This window comes from Gallinula chloropus (genome assembly GCF_964237585.1).
Source record: "Gallinula chloropus genome assembly, chromosome: 27".
Classification (NCBI taxonomy): domain Eukaryota; kingdom Metazoa; phylum Chordata; class Aves; order Gruiformes; family Rallidae; genus Gallinula; species Gallinula chloropus.
This window is the reverse complement of record NC_140112.1, coordinates 6,007,429-6,026,432: the sequence shown is the minus strand read 5'-3', so window position 1 is coordinate 6,026,432 and position 19,004 is coordinate 6,007,429. Positions and strand designations below refer to the sequence as shown.

General features: G+C 61.4%; 1 protein-coding gene across 1 annotated transcript in view; it reads left to right on the top strand.

The window, feature by feature from the left end:
* Positions 1 to 18,207, top strand: part of SCUBE3 (signal peptide, CUB domain and EGF like domain containing 3) — a gene marked incomplete at both ends in the record, with an annotated part of 33,279 nt that extends 15,072 nt beyond the window's left edge. The window contains 19 exons of the mRNA XM_084275861.1: positions 608 to 733; positions 1,684 to 1,800; positions 5,309 to 5,356; positions 8,882 to 8,998; positions 10,395 to 10,517; positions 12,189 to 12,305; positions 13,357 to 13,479; positions 14,071 to 14,205; positions 14,632 to 14,724; positions 14,803 to 14,919; positions 15,000 to 15,161; positions 15,443 to 15,646; positions 15,752 to 15,913; positions 16,214 to 16,381; positions 16,505 to 16,666; positions 16,905 to 17,102; positions 17,470 to 17,622; positions 17,799 to 17,878; positions 18,058 to 18,207. Of these exons, the coding sequence (XP_084131987.1) occupies positions 608 to 733; positions 1,684 to 1,800; positions 5,309 to 5,356; positions 8,882 to 8,998; positions 10,395 to 10,517; positions 12,189 to 12,305; positions 13,357 to 13,479; positions 14,071 to 14,205; positions 14,632 to 14,724; positions 14,803 to 14,919; positions 15,000 to 15,161; positions 15,443 to 15,646; positions 15,752 to 15,913; positions 16,214 to 16,381; positions 16,505 to 16,666; positions 16,905 to 17,102; positions 17,470 to 17,622; positions 17,799 to 17,878; positions 18,058 to 18,207 (2,555 nt within the window). The remainder of the gene's footprint in view (positions 1 to 607; positions 734 to 1,683; positions 1,801 to 5,308; positions 5,357 to 8,881; positions 8,999 to 10,394; positions 10,518 to 12,188; positions 12,306 to 13,356; positions 13,480 to 14,070; positions 14,206 to 14,631; positions 14,725 to 14,802; positions 14,920 to 14,999; positions 15,162 to 15,442; positions 15,647 to 15,751; positions 15,914 to 16,213; positions 16,382 to 16,504; positions 16,667 to 16,904; positions 17,103 to 17,469; positions 17,623 to 17,798; positions 17,879 to 18,057) is intronic.
* Positions 18,208 to 19,004: the final 797 nt, after the last annotated feature.

Below are 19,004 nucleotides of genomic sequence, written 5' to 3'. Positions count from 1 at the left end.
AGCGTGGGGGCTCCCAGCAGCAGCATCCTGGCCCCAGGCCAGGCTGGAGGGTGCTGGGGGGATGAAGCAGGACTCCCCTGAAGCTGGGGGTTCCCTGCACAGAGGCCAGGGAAGGGAGGGCTGGTGTGGTTGGAGGCAGGAGCTCTAATTACAGAGGGTTCCCCTGCCACTGCAATTACAGATGATCGCCCATCCTGGAGCTGAGCCAGGTGGGATGTGTCTGCAGGTGATGGGGAGCAGCCAGGGACACCCAGCCTGCAGCTTTTAACCCTTCCCGTGTCTGCTTGGGGCAGCAGTAGGTCCTGGGGAGCAGTGGCAGATTCTGGGGGGGCAGCTCCCCCCACCTTCCCCCGGCGTGGGTGCAGGGTCTGGCCCAAGGCAAGGGGAGGGATTCAAAGGTTCAAAGCTCCTCTGTGCCAGGAGGTGCTGCGCTGGGGTCGCAGGACAGGGTTATCCCACCCCCACTAACCCTCTCCAGGTCCTCACTTGGAAGGGATTCCCCTCGCTGCCCCCACGTCCCCATCCCACCCCAGACCTCCGCCAGCCGCAGCGGGCTGGCGCCAGCGATCCACCCTGGGAGCTCTGCTTTGCTGCCTTCTCTCTTTAGAAGGAATGAACTGCATGAACAAGAACCACGGCTGTGCCCACATCTGCCGGGAGACCCCCAAGGGGGGCATCGCCTGCGAGTGCCGCCCCGGCTTCGAGCTCACCAAGAACCAGCGCGACTGCAAACGTAAGGGGTGTTCCAGGGGGGGAAACGGCCTTCTGGGGACCCCAAACCTGTCCCCATGGTACAGACCCCTCCTGGCCTTGCTACTGAGCCCTGACCCCCCAGGTAGAAATTGGTTTATCAAGCCTGAAGCTCTCCAGCTCCATTTCCCCCCAGCGTGCCAGGCTCTGCACGGGTCCTTTTCGGATGATGCTCCTGGCATCCACCTCTGCCCTGTCCCCACCCTCTGACCTTGCACTGAAATGGCAGATAAAGGGCATCCCAGAGGTGCAGCATCCCCTGCCCAGGTCCCACCAGCTTCACTTCCCAGAGGAACAACAAGCAGGGAGAGTGTGATGGGCACGGGAGGAGCTCGGGAATCCTCTCCCCAGGGGTCGTGGTGCTTTCAGCCCCTCTGACCTCCTGCCAGCACCCCTCACCAGCACTGCCAGGGTTACTAACAGCTACCTACACCTTTATGTGATTATTTTGATCTCAGTTCTCATTTGCTGTCTGCAGCAAATGTGTCAAAATCGCTGATGAAATGAAGTTTTAATCCTCCAAGCCTGTTTGCCCTCGGAGCTGAATGAACAGTACGCCTTGCACCCCCCACCAGGGAGGGCTGAGGGACTCTTAAGAGCACCCAAATCATTCCAGGGCTGGGGAAGGTTCCCCCCTTCCCCTGTAACACCACATCCAGGGGTAACCAGCCCACCAGTCCCATCTGCCCGGGCTCCACTGGTGACGTGTAGCAGATACACAAAGGGAAGATGTGAGAAACCACCGAAGAGTCTGTGTCTGCCAAGATCCCCAGGGAATGTCAAAGGGGTTTAGAAATTACCCAGGAGGGAGGCTCACTCTGGGGGTGTGGATGAGGTTTTCCCAAGCCAGGGTTATGCTACTGCTTGGAGGTGCCGGGTGGGGAGGAGGGGGCTGGGGACCCCCGGTGACAGCCGGTGCTTTGCCTCCTGCAGTGACCTGCAACTACGGGAACGGGGGGTGCCAGCACACCTGTGACGACACCGACCAGGGACCCAAATGCGGCTGCCACGTCAAGTTTCTGCTGCATTCTGATGGGGTGACGTGCATAGGTAGGTGCAAACCCTTGCCTGGCTCTGGGGATGTCGACTGGGACATGGGGTGACTCGTTTTCCTCCCCAGGCAATTTGCTCTTGGCCTGATGAAGGGGGTTGGGGGGTTTTTCTTGGGGGGTGTTTTCCAAGCTTGGGGGGATGTGCTGTTTCCTTTTGCTGAGATCAGAGAAACTCGGTGCATGTGTGAGGGATGCTGTGGGTACCCGTGAGGCTCAGGGATGCGTCGCTGCTTGACTGTGGGGAGTAGAAGTGGCTGGGAGGATGCTCGAGGGGGGTTTTGGGGACAGATCGGTTGTGCTGGGGTGCAGGAGGGGTGTTTGCCTGCGTCTGCGCCGCTTCAGAGAGAGGGGTGAGGTTGTCCCCACGCTAGAAACCGTCCCCATCACTGGGAGAGACATGGAGGGGGGAAAGGTTTGGCTGTGTCGATCCATTCTGCCTCAGCTCAGGAGCAATTGTCTTGTAAAACAACAACAAAAAAACCCCAACCCCCCAAAAAAAACAACCCAACCCCCCCGACAACCCGACAGCACCCCCCCAAAACTTGTCCTTTTCCTCTGTGTGTTCTCAAACTGTGAACCATCAGACAGAGATAGAGGCTTTCCTGGCTTCGTGGGGCTCTGCTGCCCAACAGCTGATTTGATTTAGGGAATCGTTATGTTCAGGGAGTGATTAAGGCCACAAATTGCTCCAGACACTGGAGCTCTTGCTGCAAAAATGAAAAAGAAAAAGGGATTGAGAGCAAGAGAGAGGTTTTGGCTCCTTGTGTCCCCGCTGTGCCTCAACAGAAAAGCCTCTGCGCTCTCCAAAGACGGCTCTGTCCTTGGGGCAAGCAGTGGGGGAGCCCCCAAAACCCCCGACAGCGCAAGGATGCTCAGGGCTGAGCCCCCAGTGTCTCCCCCTCACCTGTCAGCCCATGTCACTGGTGTCACCCAGCACATTTCCAGGATTGATTCCAGTTCCTCACGTGCCCGTGGTCCCTGCTGTCTCCTCCTCTGTGCTCCCGTGGCTGCTGCAGCCCGTCCCACCCAGCGAGGACCCTCCTGTGGGGGGGTGGGGAACGCTCTTGTGACGATGGTTTTGGGACCCTGGGTGATGTCAGCTGGTGAGATCTTCCTGGACTGAGGTTCCCTGAGGGGTGTCTGTGTTGGTGCAGGGGCTCAGGGCTGGTGATGCTCCTGACCCCCTGGGTGCAGGGGGTGGGAGAACATCCCTGTCTCCGAAGCACCTTCGTGTTTTGGGGGATGCTTGAGACAGGATTTGAGGAGCCCAAAACCCACCACCACCTTTTGCATCCCTCTGGAAATCACCCACCTGGCTCCTACACCCCCCACCAAGGGATTCCCAGCCCCCCCCAGCCCCACTGAGGGAACACTGTGGGATTGTGCTCCGGTCTCTGGGAGCCAGCAGCCGCCCCGCAGGGATGTCCAGCCAGCAGATTTACAGCCGAGGTACCTGCTCGGATATTTATAACCACCCTTTCTTGTTTTACAGCAGGGGGCTCAGCAAACAGCTCCCCACCCCCTTCCCCAGTGCTCCCTCCGCCGCCCCTTCCCCATTTCCTCTGAAATATTTCATCATTTCAAGGGGAATAAAGTTTCCAGCCAGGGGAAACGCAAACTCACTCCCCGGGCCATGAGCTTTGAAATTGTACGCGGTGCTTTTGATGGGCTGCCGGGACAGGCCCCTGGTCCAGGTTCCCTTCAGATCACACCACGAGGCAGGAAGCACGATCCAGCCCCTCTGAGTGACAGTTTCATTAGGCCACGGCCGGTGTTTTTCATTTTTCCCCTTTTTATTGCTGCTTTTAAAAAGGGGGATAATGAAGAACATGCCTTTGAGCGAGGCCGGGCCAGCCCTAATGGCTCCCAACGAGTCTGCAGGCTCGAGGGGGAGGGGGGGAAGCCAGGAGGGGAGGCTGATGACCTTATATATTTATATTTATGCTCAAAAAACCCCAGTCTTTTTGCTCATTTTTTTTTTAAAGAAACAAAAATAAGCAGCACATGAAATGACACTCCAGCAGCCTCCAGTGCGGCGCTCGTGGGGAGATGCAAACTGGGCTGTTGAGGTTACTGTGGATTTTGGCTTTCTGGAAAGATTTGGAAGCCATTTGCAGCTTGTTCCTGATGGAATTTTGGGGGGTGGGGGGGCTGTCGCCGTTCCCCCTCTTGCAGCGAGCGCCGTGGGAGCGGGAGGTGGTGGATGGGGAGGAAATGTGATCAGGAGGAGGGGGAAGCTGAACCCAGCTCCTGGGTTATGGCTGATTTCCTGACCTGTGCCCGGGCGGTTTGCGGTGGCACCGGTGATGCTCCCCACTTTGTGAAGCCAGGAATGGGGGGCTGTGCTGGACCCTGATGCTGGATCAGCGCTGGGCACCCCAGCAGCAAAGGGACTGGGGGACTGGGATGGGGACATGAGGTGGGTGGCTGTGGGCATGGCAAGTGTCCCCCCACTCGTATCAGTCTCCCTGCAGAGCCTCAGCAACCCCCATCCTGGCTGCCCTCAGCCTGACCCCTCCCTGGGACAGCCCAGTCTGCACCAGGGGCTGCCTTTCCCCTTCTCCCTGATCCCCACAGACTCAGGCTGGTTTCCCATCAGGCGGGGATGCTGTTGTCTCCACTCAGTGCCACGGGCAGTGGGCTCCACGTGCCCCGAGCATCCCAGCCCTGCGCTCACCCAGGGGCTTGCTGGCTTCAGTCCAGCACTGCCACAGGGCTCTGTCCCCATATGGGAGCAGAAGGCAGTGCTGGGGTGCCTCGTCCCCCTCCCCAGAGCGACTGGGATGCAGGAGAGACATCCCTAGACCCCCTCTGTGGTGCCAGGCAGTCTCCTTTCCAGGGCAAAGCTCAAGTTTATTGCTTGAGGCAATCCCCAAAACCGATCCCTGGGCGTGCTGGCACTGGTTGTAGGGGCTCTGGCTTTGCCCAGGCTGCTTTTGTCTCCTCCTCAGCCACCTGTGACCCCCACTAGCTCTCACATGTGCTCACCAGGCATGAGCCCACCTAGAGTTTGGGCTGACCAGTAGCTTGGCTGTGAAATGGAAGGGATGCAAGTGCCACTGGTGCGATGCAGTCGCCTTCCTGAAGCTCATGGCCACACAGTGTCCGTACAGTGTCCCTCTTCGGGGACTGCAACCCCCCCTGGCATGTGCTGCTTCCCTCTGGCCAGGACCTGGCTCCCCAAACTAACGAGCTGCACTAACACCCCTCGTAACGCGCTTCCTCCCTCTCACATGGGGCTCTGGGCAGCGTGAAACTGGGGTGGGGTTTGGAGAGCCTTCAGGACAGGGGATGCTGTGGGTAAAGTGATGGAGGAGTCGCTAGCACCGGCCCCAGACCTTGGGGTTTGGCTCTCTTTGGGATGCAGGGAGGGAGAAGCAGCCCAAAGGGACAGTTTGCACCAGGCTGGAAAGAAAGGCAGCAGAGTCGAACCCTTTGACGTGTGACACCAACCGAGCTCCTTGCTGGACACTGTTTCTAAATCACTTTTTTATAATGTTAAACAGGGGAGAGACACTTCCAGCAACACGTTATCCTTGAGACGTTTTCTAATGGTAAATATTTTTGTTCTCTATCTCTACCAAGGGGTCTAACCACAGACGCTCATCTCTCATCTCGAGATCCTAACCGGGCCCGGGGGGCTGAGCTGGCAACGCTAACCGCATGTCCCACTAACCACAGCTGCTTTTAACCCCCCCAGAACAAGCCCTCTGCTTGTGGGGACAGAGAGACCCTCCCCGGGCTGTGCTTGCATGAGGCAGGGGCTCTCGCGTGGCTTTTGGTGCATCCAGCCTGGTGCAGGGGGGGACAATCTGCTTCTCAGAGCTGGTGGCGATGGTTCCCCCATCCCCACACTGCCAAGAAAGCCCCTGCAAGGAGCTGGAAGCCATCCACTGGTGACTGAGTGACGGGGAGGGGGATGCTCGTGCCTGGTCCTGCACTGGTTGCTCCCCACGTTTCCCCTTCCCAGAGCCCACAGGCTCACCCCTCCTCTGCGGGGATGTTTGGGGGGGTCTTGGGGTTTGTCCTGGCCGTGCCCCAAGGCACCCCACAGCACACTGCAGGGCTCTGATGACCTTTTGTTGGGCTGAACGACCTCGGCTGCTTCCCCAAGGATTTCTTTGTGGCCCCTGGGGGTCTCTCAGCCCTTTGCACAGGTAAGGCAATGCCTCTGCTCCACCAACAAGGAAGCTGAGGCAGAGACTTGCCTGCAGCAGGGCAGCTTGTTCATGGACCTGCTGTGTGCATGTGAACTCCTGGCCCACCCAGGAGGAGCTGTGGGGCAGCGATGGCAGGAAGCACCCACTGTGGCTTTATTTTGGGGGTGGGGGGGCAGCCTGCAGAGCCTTTCCCCCAAGGGTGGCAGAAGGGGGGACCCCCAGCTCCGTGCAGTCACCATGCTCCAGCCAACCCACAGTCATCTCCCTGGGCTGGCAGCAGGGGCAGGTGATGCCAGAGCTGGGGTGGGCAGGGTGCCATGGGCTACGGGCACGGGGGTCCCGGTGCGGTGGAGTCTGAGGAGGGTGGGAGGGTTTCTGTGGCACTGGAGGAGCAGGGCTGGGGTGGAGGAGGGTGGGAAGGAGCCTGTGTGTGTGTGTGTGTCTGTGCCGCTGTGTGTGCACAAGCTGCTTTGTCTTCTCCCTCCCTGAGCGCTTGGCGAGGGCCGAGGCCCCGTGCGGTTGGGTGAGTCACGCCAGCCCGCGCCGGGCTGGGAGCAGCCCCGGCAGCCCCGACAATGCTGCTGTCCCCGGGGCCGGGCTCCTGGGCAGCCCCCAGCACCCAGCCCTGTGCTGCCGGACCGCCGCCGCCTCGCAGGTACCCCGGTAGCAGCCCCCCGACCCCCCAGCCTTGTTTGCACGGGGGGGGGTTGCAAGCTTTAGGAGAAGGTCCCCGCTCTGCAGAGGGGTTTGTGGTGATGCTCTGGCTGTGCTGGCTCAGCCCCCAGCCCCTGGCTGCATCCTCTTGCGAGGGATGATGGCAGGGAGAGCTCGCTTCACATCGCAGCCCAAACTGCTGAAGGGGCAAAGGGGCTGGGGGGGGAATGGGTGTTGCAGCGCTGGGTGAAGCTACGAGCATGGTGAAGCACCCCCAGGTCACCACGCTCCCCAGACAGCCCCATCCTCCCCAGTACAGCCGCTCCTCCCCAGTCCCACCGAAAGCGATGCCCATCATCTCATCCCCCGTTAAATGAATCCTCCCTGAGCTGCTTCTGCATCCAGCTGCTGGGACAAAAGCTGCTTCCAGAAAGTTTCCCTTCCCTTTGGTGTGGTGTCACCCACACTGTGCTCTTCCTCCTGTGTGTTTGCAGCACGGTCACCTCAGGGCAAGGACGGTCCTGAGGCCACCGGGCTGCAAAGGGTGCAGGGACCTGGCTGGAGCAACAGCATCTGCAGGAATCTCTCCCTTGCCGCTCGGTTTTGTAATTGTCCTGCTTATTAATTTCATAAAACGGGCCCTTTTGTTCTCTTATTATGGGACATCATAAAAATAGCAGCGTCGGGATGAGCACAGAGCCACCATCCCCGCAGCAAATGGTTGGACGGCTCAGTCATTCCTACCCCATGTGGGAGAACCTGGGATTTGCTCTTTCCAAGGAATTTCTTCAAGGCATTTTCATCTCTGGGTTCCTTGAAGCCCCCAAATGCCTCATTTATCCGAGCGACGAGCCTTCTGAAAGGAATCTTTTATTATCCTTTGTGAACAACTTAATGCACTTCAAACCATTGTTCTGGTGGTTAGGACTGAAATTGAGGATTGATCTCCCAGGGAAGCTGTCAAGCTGAAAATGCCTCATTTAAATTAGTGTCCCTTCCAGTCCTACCCGCCACAGCTGACTTTGATAATGCTGAAACAATTAGCTCTCTTTTTTCTCTCTTTTTTTTGCCTTTAATTGGATTTTTTTCCACTGATGCTGCCTGTGTGTGTGTGTGTGTGTGTGTGTGTGTGTGTGTGTGTGTGTGTGTGTGTGTGTGTTCTAATTATACGAAGTGGCTCCCAAATTAGCCTGGGACACTGGACTGGACAGCGTGCCCGGCAAGGGAGCAGCAGCGTGGGGTCAGCTGTGCTTGTGCTGCTTGGTGATGGTGGTGGCAGCGAGGGGAACAGGACCCCCCTCAACCCACCCCCGTCATCCTGCTGGGGGGCTGGGGCTGTGCACCTGCATCCCTGGGGAGATGGAGCCCGGGCACCCCTGGAGAGAACCAGCTCTGGGTGTGTTTTGCACACCCAGGGCCGTGACTTTGTGACACAGGGATGGGTTTCTCCTTGTTGGACCTGCCAAAGCTGGGCTCCAGCAGACCCTGTTTCTGGGGGACGCGTGGCCCCGATGCCAGCGTGGGGGGTGAGCCCCACAGAGCCACTTCTCCCTCTGAGAGCTGGAAAGCTGATGTGTTTCGGGAGCAAAGAGCCCCTGTGGTACCACCTCCACTCTTCCCAGCACCCCAAACGGCGGCTGTTTTGCAACAGGCAGTGGCTGTGCCCACACATCTCTGCCTGTATCCCCATCCCAGTCCTCCCTGGGATAGCCAGCACCCCTGCCTGCAATTAACCAAGCATCTAACGAGGGGCTGGGCCTGCCCCCACGCCCCTCTCCGCCCCAAATGCAGATACCCAGCACATTAGAGCAGGTTGTTGGGAGGCAGGAGGGGGTTTGGATGTTTTTCCTGCCCCTGTGGTGCCCACAGCCTGGGGTGAATCCCATGTGCCCTTATTTCACCTCGGAGATCCCTGGGAATGGCAGCACCTGGGTGTGTGGTGGGAAAGGCGATGAGCATTGGGTCATCCAGAGAGGTGGAAGATGCTGAGGGGTCACCAAGTGTTAATGAGTTACCTCCCCTTTTCCTCCCCTCTAAGATGCTGTGCTGTGTTTCTGGGGTGTTTATTAATTTGGGGGCTCTGTGACCTTGGGATAGCAGTGTGGAAAGCCAAGGGTGGGCTCTGTGAGGGCGGGGGGGGTGGGTTGCACCCCCTGCCTCCCCCATGCTGTTGTGTGGGGACACTTGGGTGCTGTCACCTGCCCTCCCCCCCAGCTTTTTAGGCCCTGGTCCCTCACCTGGGCGCTCTCTCCCCTCTCTGTGCAGAGACGTGTGCTGTGAACAACGGGGGCTGCGACAGCAAGTGCCACGACGCGGCGACCGGCGTCCACTGCAGCTGCCCCATGGGCTTCATGCTCCAGCCAGACAGGAAGACGTGCAAAGGTAGGTGGGTGCTGGGGTGTCCCCTGCTCACCCTTGGGCCCCTCAGACCCCCCCTCGTGTCCCCAGTGCCCTTAGAAAAGCTCGGGCTTAGCCAGGCTCAGCGCTGCCCACAGCGTTCCCACCCGAGGGATGGGGTGGGATGGGGTGGGATGGTGCAGGTCCTCAGTCACCTCGCTGAAGGTCGGCCCTGCTCCCCCAGGGAGCCGATGGGAAGGGGGAAAGGGGTCGAATCAAACTGGAGGCATGGCACTTGAGGGGGTGGACGGGCCTGTCTCCACCCCTCTGCCTCAGTTTCCCCTGTGGTGGCTGCCGTGGGTTGGGGCTGGGCGTGTGGGGTACCTGCACCCACTCTGGGACCTGGGGATGCTCGAGTCCCTCTGTGCTCCACCCACTGCCCACGGCCCAGCGCTGCATCCTGCAGATGGGGGGATGCCTCAGGACACCCCCTCCCCATCCCCACCCTCCTGCCTCAGCAAGGGTGAACAGGCCCCACTGCTCACCCTGGCCACCCCAAAGCTGTCCCCCTCCCCGAGCAAGGGAACACGGTGACCCCCCCAGAGCTGGCTGGCGCCTGCCTTGTGTCTTCCAGCAGCTCCAGGAACTTGACCCCAGTTGAAAGGAAAGCCCGTCCCGCTGCCAGCTGCCTGCCTAACCCCCTGCCCCCTGTTATTTCACCAGAGCATCCCCCCATCCTGCAGTTTCCAGGCACGTGCAATAACCTGGAGCCACATCCCCGTGTCTGGGGGTTTTATTGTGGCTGGGGGGCCAATTTACAGCTCGCTCCCTCCCAGTCATAAAAAGAAAGTCCCAGCCCCAGAGAGGCAGAGCTGCTGCCCCAGCACTGGGGGGTGGAGGGATGGGGAAGGCAGCTGTCCCTTCCCAGTCTCCTTCCATTTTACAGGGCATTTCCTAGCAGTAAATTTTGTTATTAGTGGAGAAAAGATTTAAAAAAAAAAAAAACAAAAAAAAAAATTTAAATTAAAAAAATCCCCCAACCCCCCAAATTTGTGGCTCCTGGTGCCCCAAAATTAGCCCCCCAGCCCAAACCTGGGGCTTTGTGGCTCCCAGTCTGGCACTTGCCTCACCCCCTACCCCTGTCTGTGAGGCTCTTTCAGAGCCCCTGGCTCCTGGCTGTGCTCCTGGGGATGCTGAGACCTGTGGAAGTTAGATGTTTGGCAATGGGAGCTGTGTGCCCAGGAGCCCTGGCCGTCCCAGTGCCCCCAGTGTCACCGGGCTCCCCAGATGCACCCAGAGGAAACCAGTGGCCACGTTCCCCTGTTGACCATCAGAGCCCAAAGAGGTTCTTCCATTTACCTGCTCCTGGTAGGGATGGGGTCCAGAGGGGAGGACACCTTCTCCTGGCCAGAGCGTGACCCGTGTCCCCTGTCCCCTCCAGACATCGACGAGTGCCGGCTCAACAACGGCGGCTGCGACCACATCTGCAGGAACACAGTGGGCAGCTTCGAGTGCAGCTGCAGGAAGGGCTACAAGCTGCTCATCAACGAGAGGAACTGCCAAGGTAAGGGGCAGTGGGACCTCAGCCCCCCCCCCCATCCCGGCACATCCCCTCTCCCTGCCCTCCTGATCTGCGTCCCAGCCCTCCCGCAGCAGCTGCTGGCGAGCACCAGCCCTATTACTCATACCTCTTCGCTTTCCTCTGAACCACGTCCATCTTTTGGGGGATTAGTGGGGGATTTGGGGTCTGTCTGGGGCTTAGCCCTTTGCTCTGCGCAGCTGGGCTGTGGTCCAAGCCCCCACTCTGGAGCTGGGGATTTCTGGGCTCCTCTCACAGCAGAGCTCAAGCCAGCGATTAGGCAGATGCCAGGAGAAATCCTCCGGCCTTGCTCACAGCTGGGACGATGGTCACAACGTTCCCTGCAGCCCCACGAGCTGGGACACAGCGCTGCCCAGGAGCAGGGAACATCCCACCCCCAGCAGCCCAGGCAGTGAGATGCCCCAAGCCCGGGACCGCTGGCTCCTCACTGGAGCACCCGTGCCAGGGGGATTGGGGACCCCAGCAGCATCCCAAGCTCAGCACCCACCCTGGCACCTCTGGGCTTCTCCCAGGCTGCTCTGGTTTATCCCATGAAGTGATCCAGCAGCAGAATGACCGCAGCTCCTGCTAAAACACGGGCACTGACACACCAGCTGCTTCCCCTCTTGAGAGGCCGAGGTTTTCCCGGGATGGGGAGCGGGAAGCGGAGCGGAACGTGTCCCACCTTGCCTCTCGCCAGCCGCCCCGCGGCACGGGCTGGATCACACCCTGCTCAGGGATGTGCTGTTTTCACAAGCCCTGAAGGCAGAGCCAGGATTTCAGTGGCTTTTGGGCAGGGATTCCTCTTTCCCCTGTCCATCGGCAGGAGGGCAAGATGCAGCCAGGCTCATTCCAGCCAGGCTCATTCCAGAGGGATCTGCCTGCTCTGCGCCGCTTCGTTCCGCTCTTTGCTCTCTCCTGACATCCTCCTGCACAGCCCCAGCTGGTTTAAATGACCCAGTGGGTCTCCCTCTGCTCCCCACCCCATGAGTGGGGGGGGTGTGAGCCCAAGCCAGGGGAGGAGGGGGCTGGCACGTACCGGGGCTGCGACCACTTTCATCTCCATCCAGGTTTCCCGCTCTTGGGAGCTTGATGGGAGCGCAGCAATTAACTTAATGAAGCCAGTGAAATGACTCTCCGACCCAACAGATTGGCTCACGCGCCCAGCCAGGGCCTCCCTCCCTCAGCAAGTGCCCCATGGGGCCGAGCAGATGTCGCTGGCACCGGCCCCAGGGCAGGACCTGCCCACGCAGCATCCTTTACTGGCACGGGGCAGAGTCCTGTCGGGCAGCAGCCGAGGGCTCTCGCAGCCACCCAGTGCCAAGGGCACGGTGCTGGCCCCCTTTGGCCTGTGTGTGGGGCAGAGGGGCTGCAGAAGCTCTTTTGGGGGTGGGAGGGGGTATGCTGCTGCTCCCCACGTAGGAGCAGCTGGACCAGGAAAGGAGAGAACTCAGAGGCTGGAAGGGTGGGAGCAACAGGATCCCAGTGCTGGCTCCTCGAGCATCCTGGGACAGGGTCATGGAGTATCCCAGTGCTAGATCCTGGAGGATCCCAGTGCAGCCCCCAGCTTGCTGGTGTGGGTCAGGACCAGCCTTTCTAGCCAGCGCTGCCCCTGCACCTCACCAGCCCTCACCTGCCCCCTTCCCTCTGCCCCAGACATCGACGAGTGCTCCTTTGACCGGACCTGCGACCACCTCTGCATCAACACCCCTGGCAGCTTCCAGTGCCTCTGCAACAAGGGCTACACGCTGTACGGGCTCACCCACTGCGGAGGTAGGGCTGGCTGGGTGCTGGCAGGAGGAACCTACCCCCGGTTCAGGTCCTGGGGAGGCACAGGGATGGGGCAGCCCCCCTGGCACAGTCGCTACGGGACCCCTGGGGATACCGCTCACCCCAAGGGCTCGAGGGGAGGGCTGGTTCCTTGCGTAGCCCGAGCTGAGGCCAGGCAGGGAGGGTCTCCCAGCCGGCTGCCGGTGTCTGCAACTTCAAACAGAGCGACAGGAACAATTTGCGACTTGTCTGCAGGGGGAGAGAGGGAGAAATCCCCGGCGTTGTTGGCAGGGAGCTGGGATGGGGTGGGAAGGGGAACATCAAAAGGGGTTGATTTAAGTTTCACAAGATCGCTCCCAAGGGCGGGGGCGTGCAGCACCCCGGGAAGTGGGGAGGCAGATGAAACATGCTTTGGGGGAGGCTGCCAGAGCGTGTCGCGGCAGCGGGGCTGTCGGCCCTGGGGAGACGGCGGCACGAGGCCGGGTGCTCCAGCACTGCCCAGCCCGTGAGGGTGAGCAGCCCTCCTCCTGCTCCCGAAAGACGCGGCTGGCACAGGCCCCAGGATGCTCTCTGTAACCCCCGCTCAACACGGTGCTTCCCAGGAAGGGGGTGCTGGGCAGGGAGGGGTGTCTGGGGTGCAGCTCCATCCCTGCCTCTGCCCCCGCGTCGTGCCAGACCCGGAGGATCGGCTTCGGTCCTGGGCTGGGGCTGCCGAGCAGCTGCCTTTTGAATTTGGCTGCTAAATGCTTCCATGTCATCTCTTGTCTTCTGCCCCCCACGGCTCCCCAGCCTGCCTCGGGGCCGGGGCTGGGCTCAGCCTGGGTGGGCTGCACCCGTCACCGCCCGGCCCTTGGGGACACCGGAGTCGGGGGGTTCCCTCGTGCCCCTGGGTCTGGCATGGCTGGAAGAAGCGCCCTGCAGTGTGCATCCCCCATCGCCAGCTGGGCACGGGGGGGTCCTGCAAGTCACCCATCCAAAATCACAGCACATCAGGGCTGGAAGGGGGGTAATTCCTGCCTCGCTTCACCCCCTGCCTCTCCTTTCCTCCCCACAGACATCGATGAATGCAGCATCAACCGGGGCGGCTGCAAATTCGGCTGCATCAACACCCCTGGCAGCTACCAGTGTACCTGTCCTGCGGGGTGCAAGCTGCACTGGAACAAAAAGGACTGTATAGGTACATGGGGGTGGGCACACTGCAGCTGGGGGTGATCCCGCTGCCCCACGGCCCCGCTGTCACTGGGGCTGTTGGGATTAAGGGCAGGGCTGGGGGGACCACAGTGGTTTTGGGGTGTCCCAGTGCAAGGGTGCTCCTGGGTGGGTGGCTTTATGCTGGGGTCCTGTGTCCATCCCGTGTGGGTCTGGGTGGGAAATGCCATGAGGTGTTGCCCTGTTCCCTCTGCCCTTGGGCATCTTGTTGTGTTTTCAGCCTTTCATGGGGCTGGCTGTGGGCTCCAGCACCAGGACATGCCCCCCCCCTGAAGGAGCTGGTTTCACAGCCCTGGCCGTGCCTGGGTACCCCACCACCTCTCCTTTGCTGGGGACAGGCTGTACCCAAAAAAAACCTGAAATCCCAGGAGTCACATCTCCCATCTCCAAGGAGGAACTGGAGTGGGTAGGGGTGGGATGCTGCTCCAGGGTCCCCGTGCCACCATCTGGCACCCTCTCCTCCCCGGTGATTTCCCCCGTGACCTGGGAGGGTGCAGGGGGGTCCCTCGCAGGTCCCCGGACTGCGGCAGCCACGGGCGTCCCCACTTGTCGCCATCAGCCGGCGCGTGTCCCTCAGAGCTGGTGAAGTGCCTGCCGGGTTCGGTGCCACCACGGGCCACCCTCACCTGCAACAAGACGGGCAAGAAGGACAGCTGTGCCCTCACCTGTGCCTCCAAGGCCCGCTTCCTGCCAGGTACCAGTGCTGCTGCCACTGTTGGGGAGGTCCCTGTTCCCCTGCATGGCCTGGATTTGGGGTGGGAGAGGAGCACGGCCACAGCAGAGCACCCACAATGGGGCCAGGGGGAGGTTTTTGCTTGGGGTGGGGGCTCATAGAATCCCAGCCTGGTCTGGGCTGGGAGGGACCCCAAGGGTCCCAGAGCTCCAACCCCCTTTGAAACCTGCCCTTTGAATAAGCCGATTCCCCTAAATCAACTCACCCCTCATTGCTGGGTGTAGATCCACAGGATGGGTCCCCAGTGCCAGATCCCTGGAGTGGGGTGCTGAGCATCATCCCCTCCCACACACACCTCCCTGCATCATCCCAGCAGTGCATTGCAGGGAGCAGGCAACTTCTCCAGCATCCCCCAGCTCCTGTTCTTCCTCTTCCTCCTCCCTGCAGAGTCTGACAGCAGCTACACTGTGAGCTGTGGGACCCCGGTCCTGCGGCAAGGCGGCCAGCAGAGACCCACCAACAGCAGCCAGCAGTGCCTGGGTAAGGGGTGCCCATCCCCGCGCCCTCCCGCCACGCCGCCCAACACCGGGCGCGCTGAGCACCCACCTGTCCTTTTAGAGACTGTCGCTGCGCCAGTCAAGCAGAAGGCCTCCTTCAAGATCAAGGATGCCAAGTGCCACCTGCACCCACGGGCCAAGGGGAAGCAGGATGAGGCCGGGAAGGCCGGGATGCCAGGTGAGGCACGACGGCAGGGGGGAGGCGGGGACGCCGGTCCCCCGGCAGGGACGGGGTCTGACTTGTCCCGCCGTGCGCAGGCGGTTCGGCGCCCTGCTCCGACTGCCAGGTCGCTTTCGTCAACCTCAAGTGCGACTCGTCCAAGAAGGGGAAAGGCCGCCGGGCTCGGAACTCCTCTGGCAAGGAGGTGACTCGCATCACGCTGGAGTTCGAGGCGGAGATCAAGCCGGAGGAGATCACGGGTGGGTAGGGCGCTGGCTCAGCCTGTCGTGGATGCAGGGGGGGGTGGTGGGGCTGTGGGGCACGGTGGTGGGACCAGAGGGATGGTGATGTGACCATGGGGACAATCCATCCCCACACAGCGAGGACAGCTGAACCAGCCTCCATCCCACACTACGTTGGGATGTGCTGGGGAGCACTTGCCACCGAGCAGCTGGGAGGTGGTTTTAATCCTGCCGGGTTTCCCTCTCCATCCATCCCCCCCTTCTCACTGCCCCCCCGTTCCCCCCCACCCCACCCCCAGCCAGCTGTAACCTGCACTGCCTGCGGCAGAGAGTGGAGAAGAAGCTCAAGTCGGCCATCAAAGCCCTGAAGAAATCCATCAACCAGGAGCGGTTCCTGCTGCGCTTCGCGGGGATGGAGTACGAGGTGGCGAGGAAGCTGAGCGCGGCGCCCGAGCGGCAGGAGAGCTGCGGGCCCGGCCAGCAGCGCCTGGGCGGCAAGTGTGGTAAGGAGCATCGTGGGGTGCCTGGGTTTGGGGAGACCAGCCGGGTCTTCTCCCATGGCGACAGCCCCCCCTTGCCCCGTCGCTGACATCCCCCCTGGCTCTCAGTTAGCTGCTCGCAGGGAACCTATTACCACGGCCAGAGCGAGCAGTGCGTCCCCTGCCCCCCCGGCACCTACCAGGAGAAGGAGGGGCAGCTGTCCTGTGACCTGTGTCCCCGTGGTGATGCTTTCGGACCGGTGGGAGCCACCAACATCACCGGCTGTACGGGTAAGGGGGACACAGAGGGGTGGGGGGGGGCTGGGAGGGACACCCAGGGGGATGCCCATGCGCCATGCTTGGGGCTGCAGCTTCAACCATCGGTTGTCAGCCCACCCTGTGCATAAGAGGGGAGGGCCCTGAGCATCCCCAGCACCCACAGAGGTTCCTGTTTGGGGTGCTCATTGTTTGGAGGGCACCCCGGGAATGGCAGGACTTGGGCTGGAATTCCCAGTGCTGCCAAGGGAGGGGGAGCAGAGGCAGGCATGGGGTGTGTGGGGTGCTGGGACCGAGCACTCCCTGTGCCCACAGGTCAGTGTCCCCCCGGGCAGCACTCAGCGGATGGCTTCAAGCCCTGCCAGCCGTGTCCCCGCGGGTCCTACCAGCCCGAGGTGGGGCGGGCGCTCTGCTTCCCCTGCGGCGGGGGGCTGACCACCCGCCACGACGGAGCCCTCTCCTTCCAGGACTGCGACACCAAAGGTAGGTCAGAGAGACACGGAGCCGGGGTGAGGGGGACAGGGCGCTCAGCAGAGCCCTGCCAGTGGCTGTCCCTGCCCCCCACACACCCCTCCCTTGCTCTCCTGACTCCCCCCACCTCCCCAGTCCAGTGTTCCCCCGGGCATTACTACAACACGAGCGTCCACCGCTGCATCCGCTGCGCCGTGGGCACCTACCAGCCCGATTTCCGGCAGAACTACTGCATCTCCTGTCCTGGCAACACCACCACCGACTTTGACGGCTCCACCTCCGTGTCCCAGTGTAAAAGTAAGTGAGCTGGGGTGCAAGGGAGGGTGGGGTGGGGACATGTGGCATGAATTGGCATTAAAATATCCCTTAAAAGAGAGTTTTGGGTGCGTTACGCGGGTGAGGAGGGATGGGGGTATGCATGGAGCAGTGCTGAGGGAGAATTTACCCCCACTGCCACCCCTTGCCCAGTAAGCCAACCCTGGCCCAGTGCCTGTGCCACTCGTTCCCAGTTGAACCGACTCTCCGTGCCTTGCAGACCGGCAGTGTGGGGGGGAGCTGGGCGAATACACAGGGTACATCGAGTCCCCCAACTACCCGGGGAATTACCCTGCCAACGTGGAGTGCACGTGGAACATCAACCCCCCACCCAAGCGCAAGATCCTCATCGTGGTGCCAGAGATCTTCCTCCCTTCCGAGGATGAGTGCGGAGACGTCTTGGTCATGCGGAAAAACTGTAGGTAACCGAGCGTGCCGGAGGAGCCGGGGCAGGAGAAGGCTGGGGTCTGCTGCCAAGGGAGGAAGCCACACCCGCAGGGGGGAGGGGGATTTTTGGGGATGGGGAGGGGGATCAGGAATCGCCCTGCTTGCCCCGCTGTCTTGCTGGATCAGGGGATGTGCAGGGGCTGAGCGTTGGCTCCTGTTTGGGGGTACAAAGCCCTGTTGGGAGCTTTCTGGAGCAAGGGAGGGATAACAAGGGGGTGCAGGGGGTCACCACATGCCTTCGAGCCCTGTCCCTGGTGCCCCCCCTCACCCTGACATTGAAGCACAGGGGGGTAGCTCTGCTGATGAGCACCCAGCATCACCCCGCCGCTCCCCTGCAGCCTCCCCGTCCTCCATCACCACCTACGAGACGTGCCAGACCTACGAGCGGCCCATCGCCTTCACCGCCCGCTCGCGGAAGCTCTGGATCAACTTCAAAACCAGCGAAGCCAACAGCGCCCGGGGCTTCCAGATCCCCTACGTCACCTACGATGGTGAGTCTGGGGTGCTGAGGGAGCTGCCAGCCCAGCGTGGTACCCAGCTCACCCCCCCCCCCCACCCTCAAACACCTCCCATCTGTTTGGTGTGGGGCGAGCTCAGGGATGGGGAGCAGAGGTTTGGGGACAAGGGGCCGTGCTCCTGACTGGGTCTCTGTGGCTGGGTGTTGCAGAGGACTACGAGCAGCTGGTGGAGGACATCGTGCGGGACGGCAGGCTCTACGCCTCCGAAAACCACCAGGAGATCCTCAAGGTGAGTGTGTCCCCACCCTGGGTCCTCACTGCCTTGGGGGCGGGGGGGGGGAAGATGCTGAATGCAGGAGCATCCTTCCCTTGGGGAGTGCCCCCACGCCTTCCCTGGAGCCACTGTGGGGAGACACAGGGTGGGATGGTGACACCCCCACACACACCCCTGGTTTGGCTTCTCCGCAGGACAAGAAGCTCATCAAGGCTTTCTTCGACGTGCTGGCACACCCCCAGAACTACTTCAAGTACACGGAGAAACACAAGGAGATGCTGCCCCGCTCCTTCATCAAGCTCCTCCGCTCCAAAGTCTCCAGCTTCCTCCGGCCTTACAAATAGCCCCCCCAGCACCCCCGGGCCGCCCCGCAGCCAAGGAAACCCTCTTCTCCCTCCCTTCTCCTTTCTGGTTTTCTCCTCCCTCTGCTCGGCGCTGGCAGGGCCGCCACCTCTCACCCTGCAGACGTGTGCGTGTCCCCCCCTCAGCCACCACTTCCCCACAGAGCCGGGCCCCCGGCTGGGGTGGGGGGTTGGAGGGATGCTGCAGTCTCCTCCAGCCGCCGGCAGAGCTGCTCCTCTCTTCTGAAGCAGCTTCTTCACCGCAGGAAACTGAGGTGCTGGTCATTTTGCCGGCCTCTGTCTCCCCTTTGGTTTCCTTGACGCCAGGTCCTGCCCCGGTCCCTGGTGCCACCAGCAGCCTGGGATATCGAGGGGGGGTATGGGGGGGTCATCATCCTCCCAGCCCAGGGGGCTGGCACCCACTGCAGCCCCACAGAGCCCTTTGGAGAGGAGTTCAGGAAGGTAACGCCGGATTTATCGGCATCGCTTTGGAGAGGTCGGGGGGGGAGGAATGAGGTTGGGGGGGGTAGAACTGAACAAAGCTTACTGGATTAAAAAGCAGTTAAAGGAGAGATGGGCAAGGCATGCCAGCAGCCAGCAGCCATGGTGGCTCTGGTGGCCGTCCCATGGTGCTGGGAGGAAGGCACAGCCAAGCCACGTTCCCGGAGAACAATGTCTGGCTGCACGGCAGAACACGGGGAGCGAAGGAGGACCCCCCCCCCCCCCCAAAACATCCCCCAGCCCAGCCCACCCCAGACACTCGTGCCAAGGAACCAGACTTTCTTCCAAGCTCTGCCAAA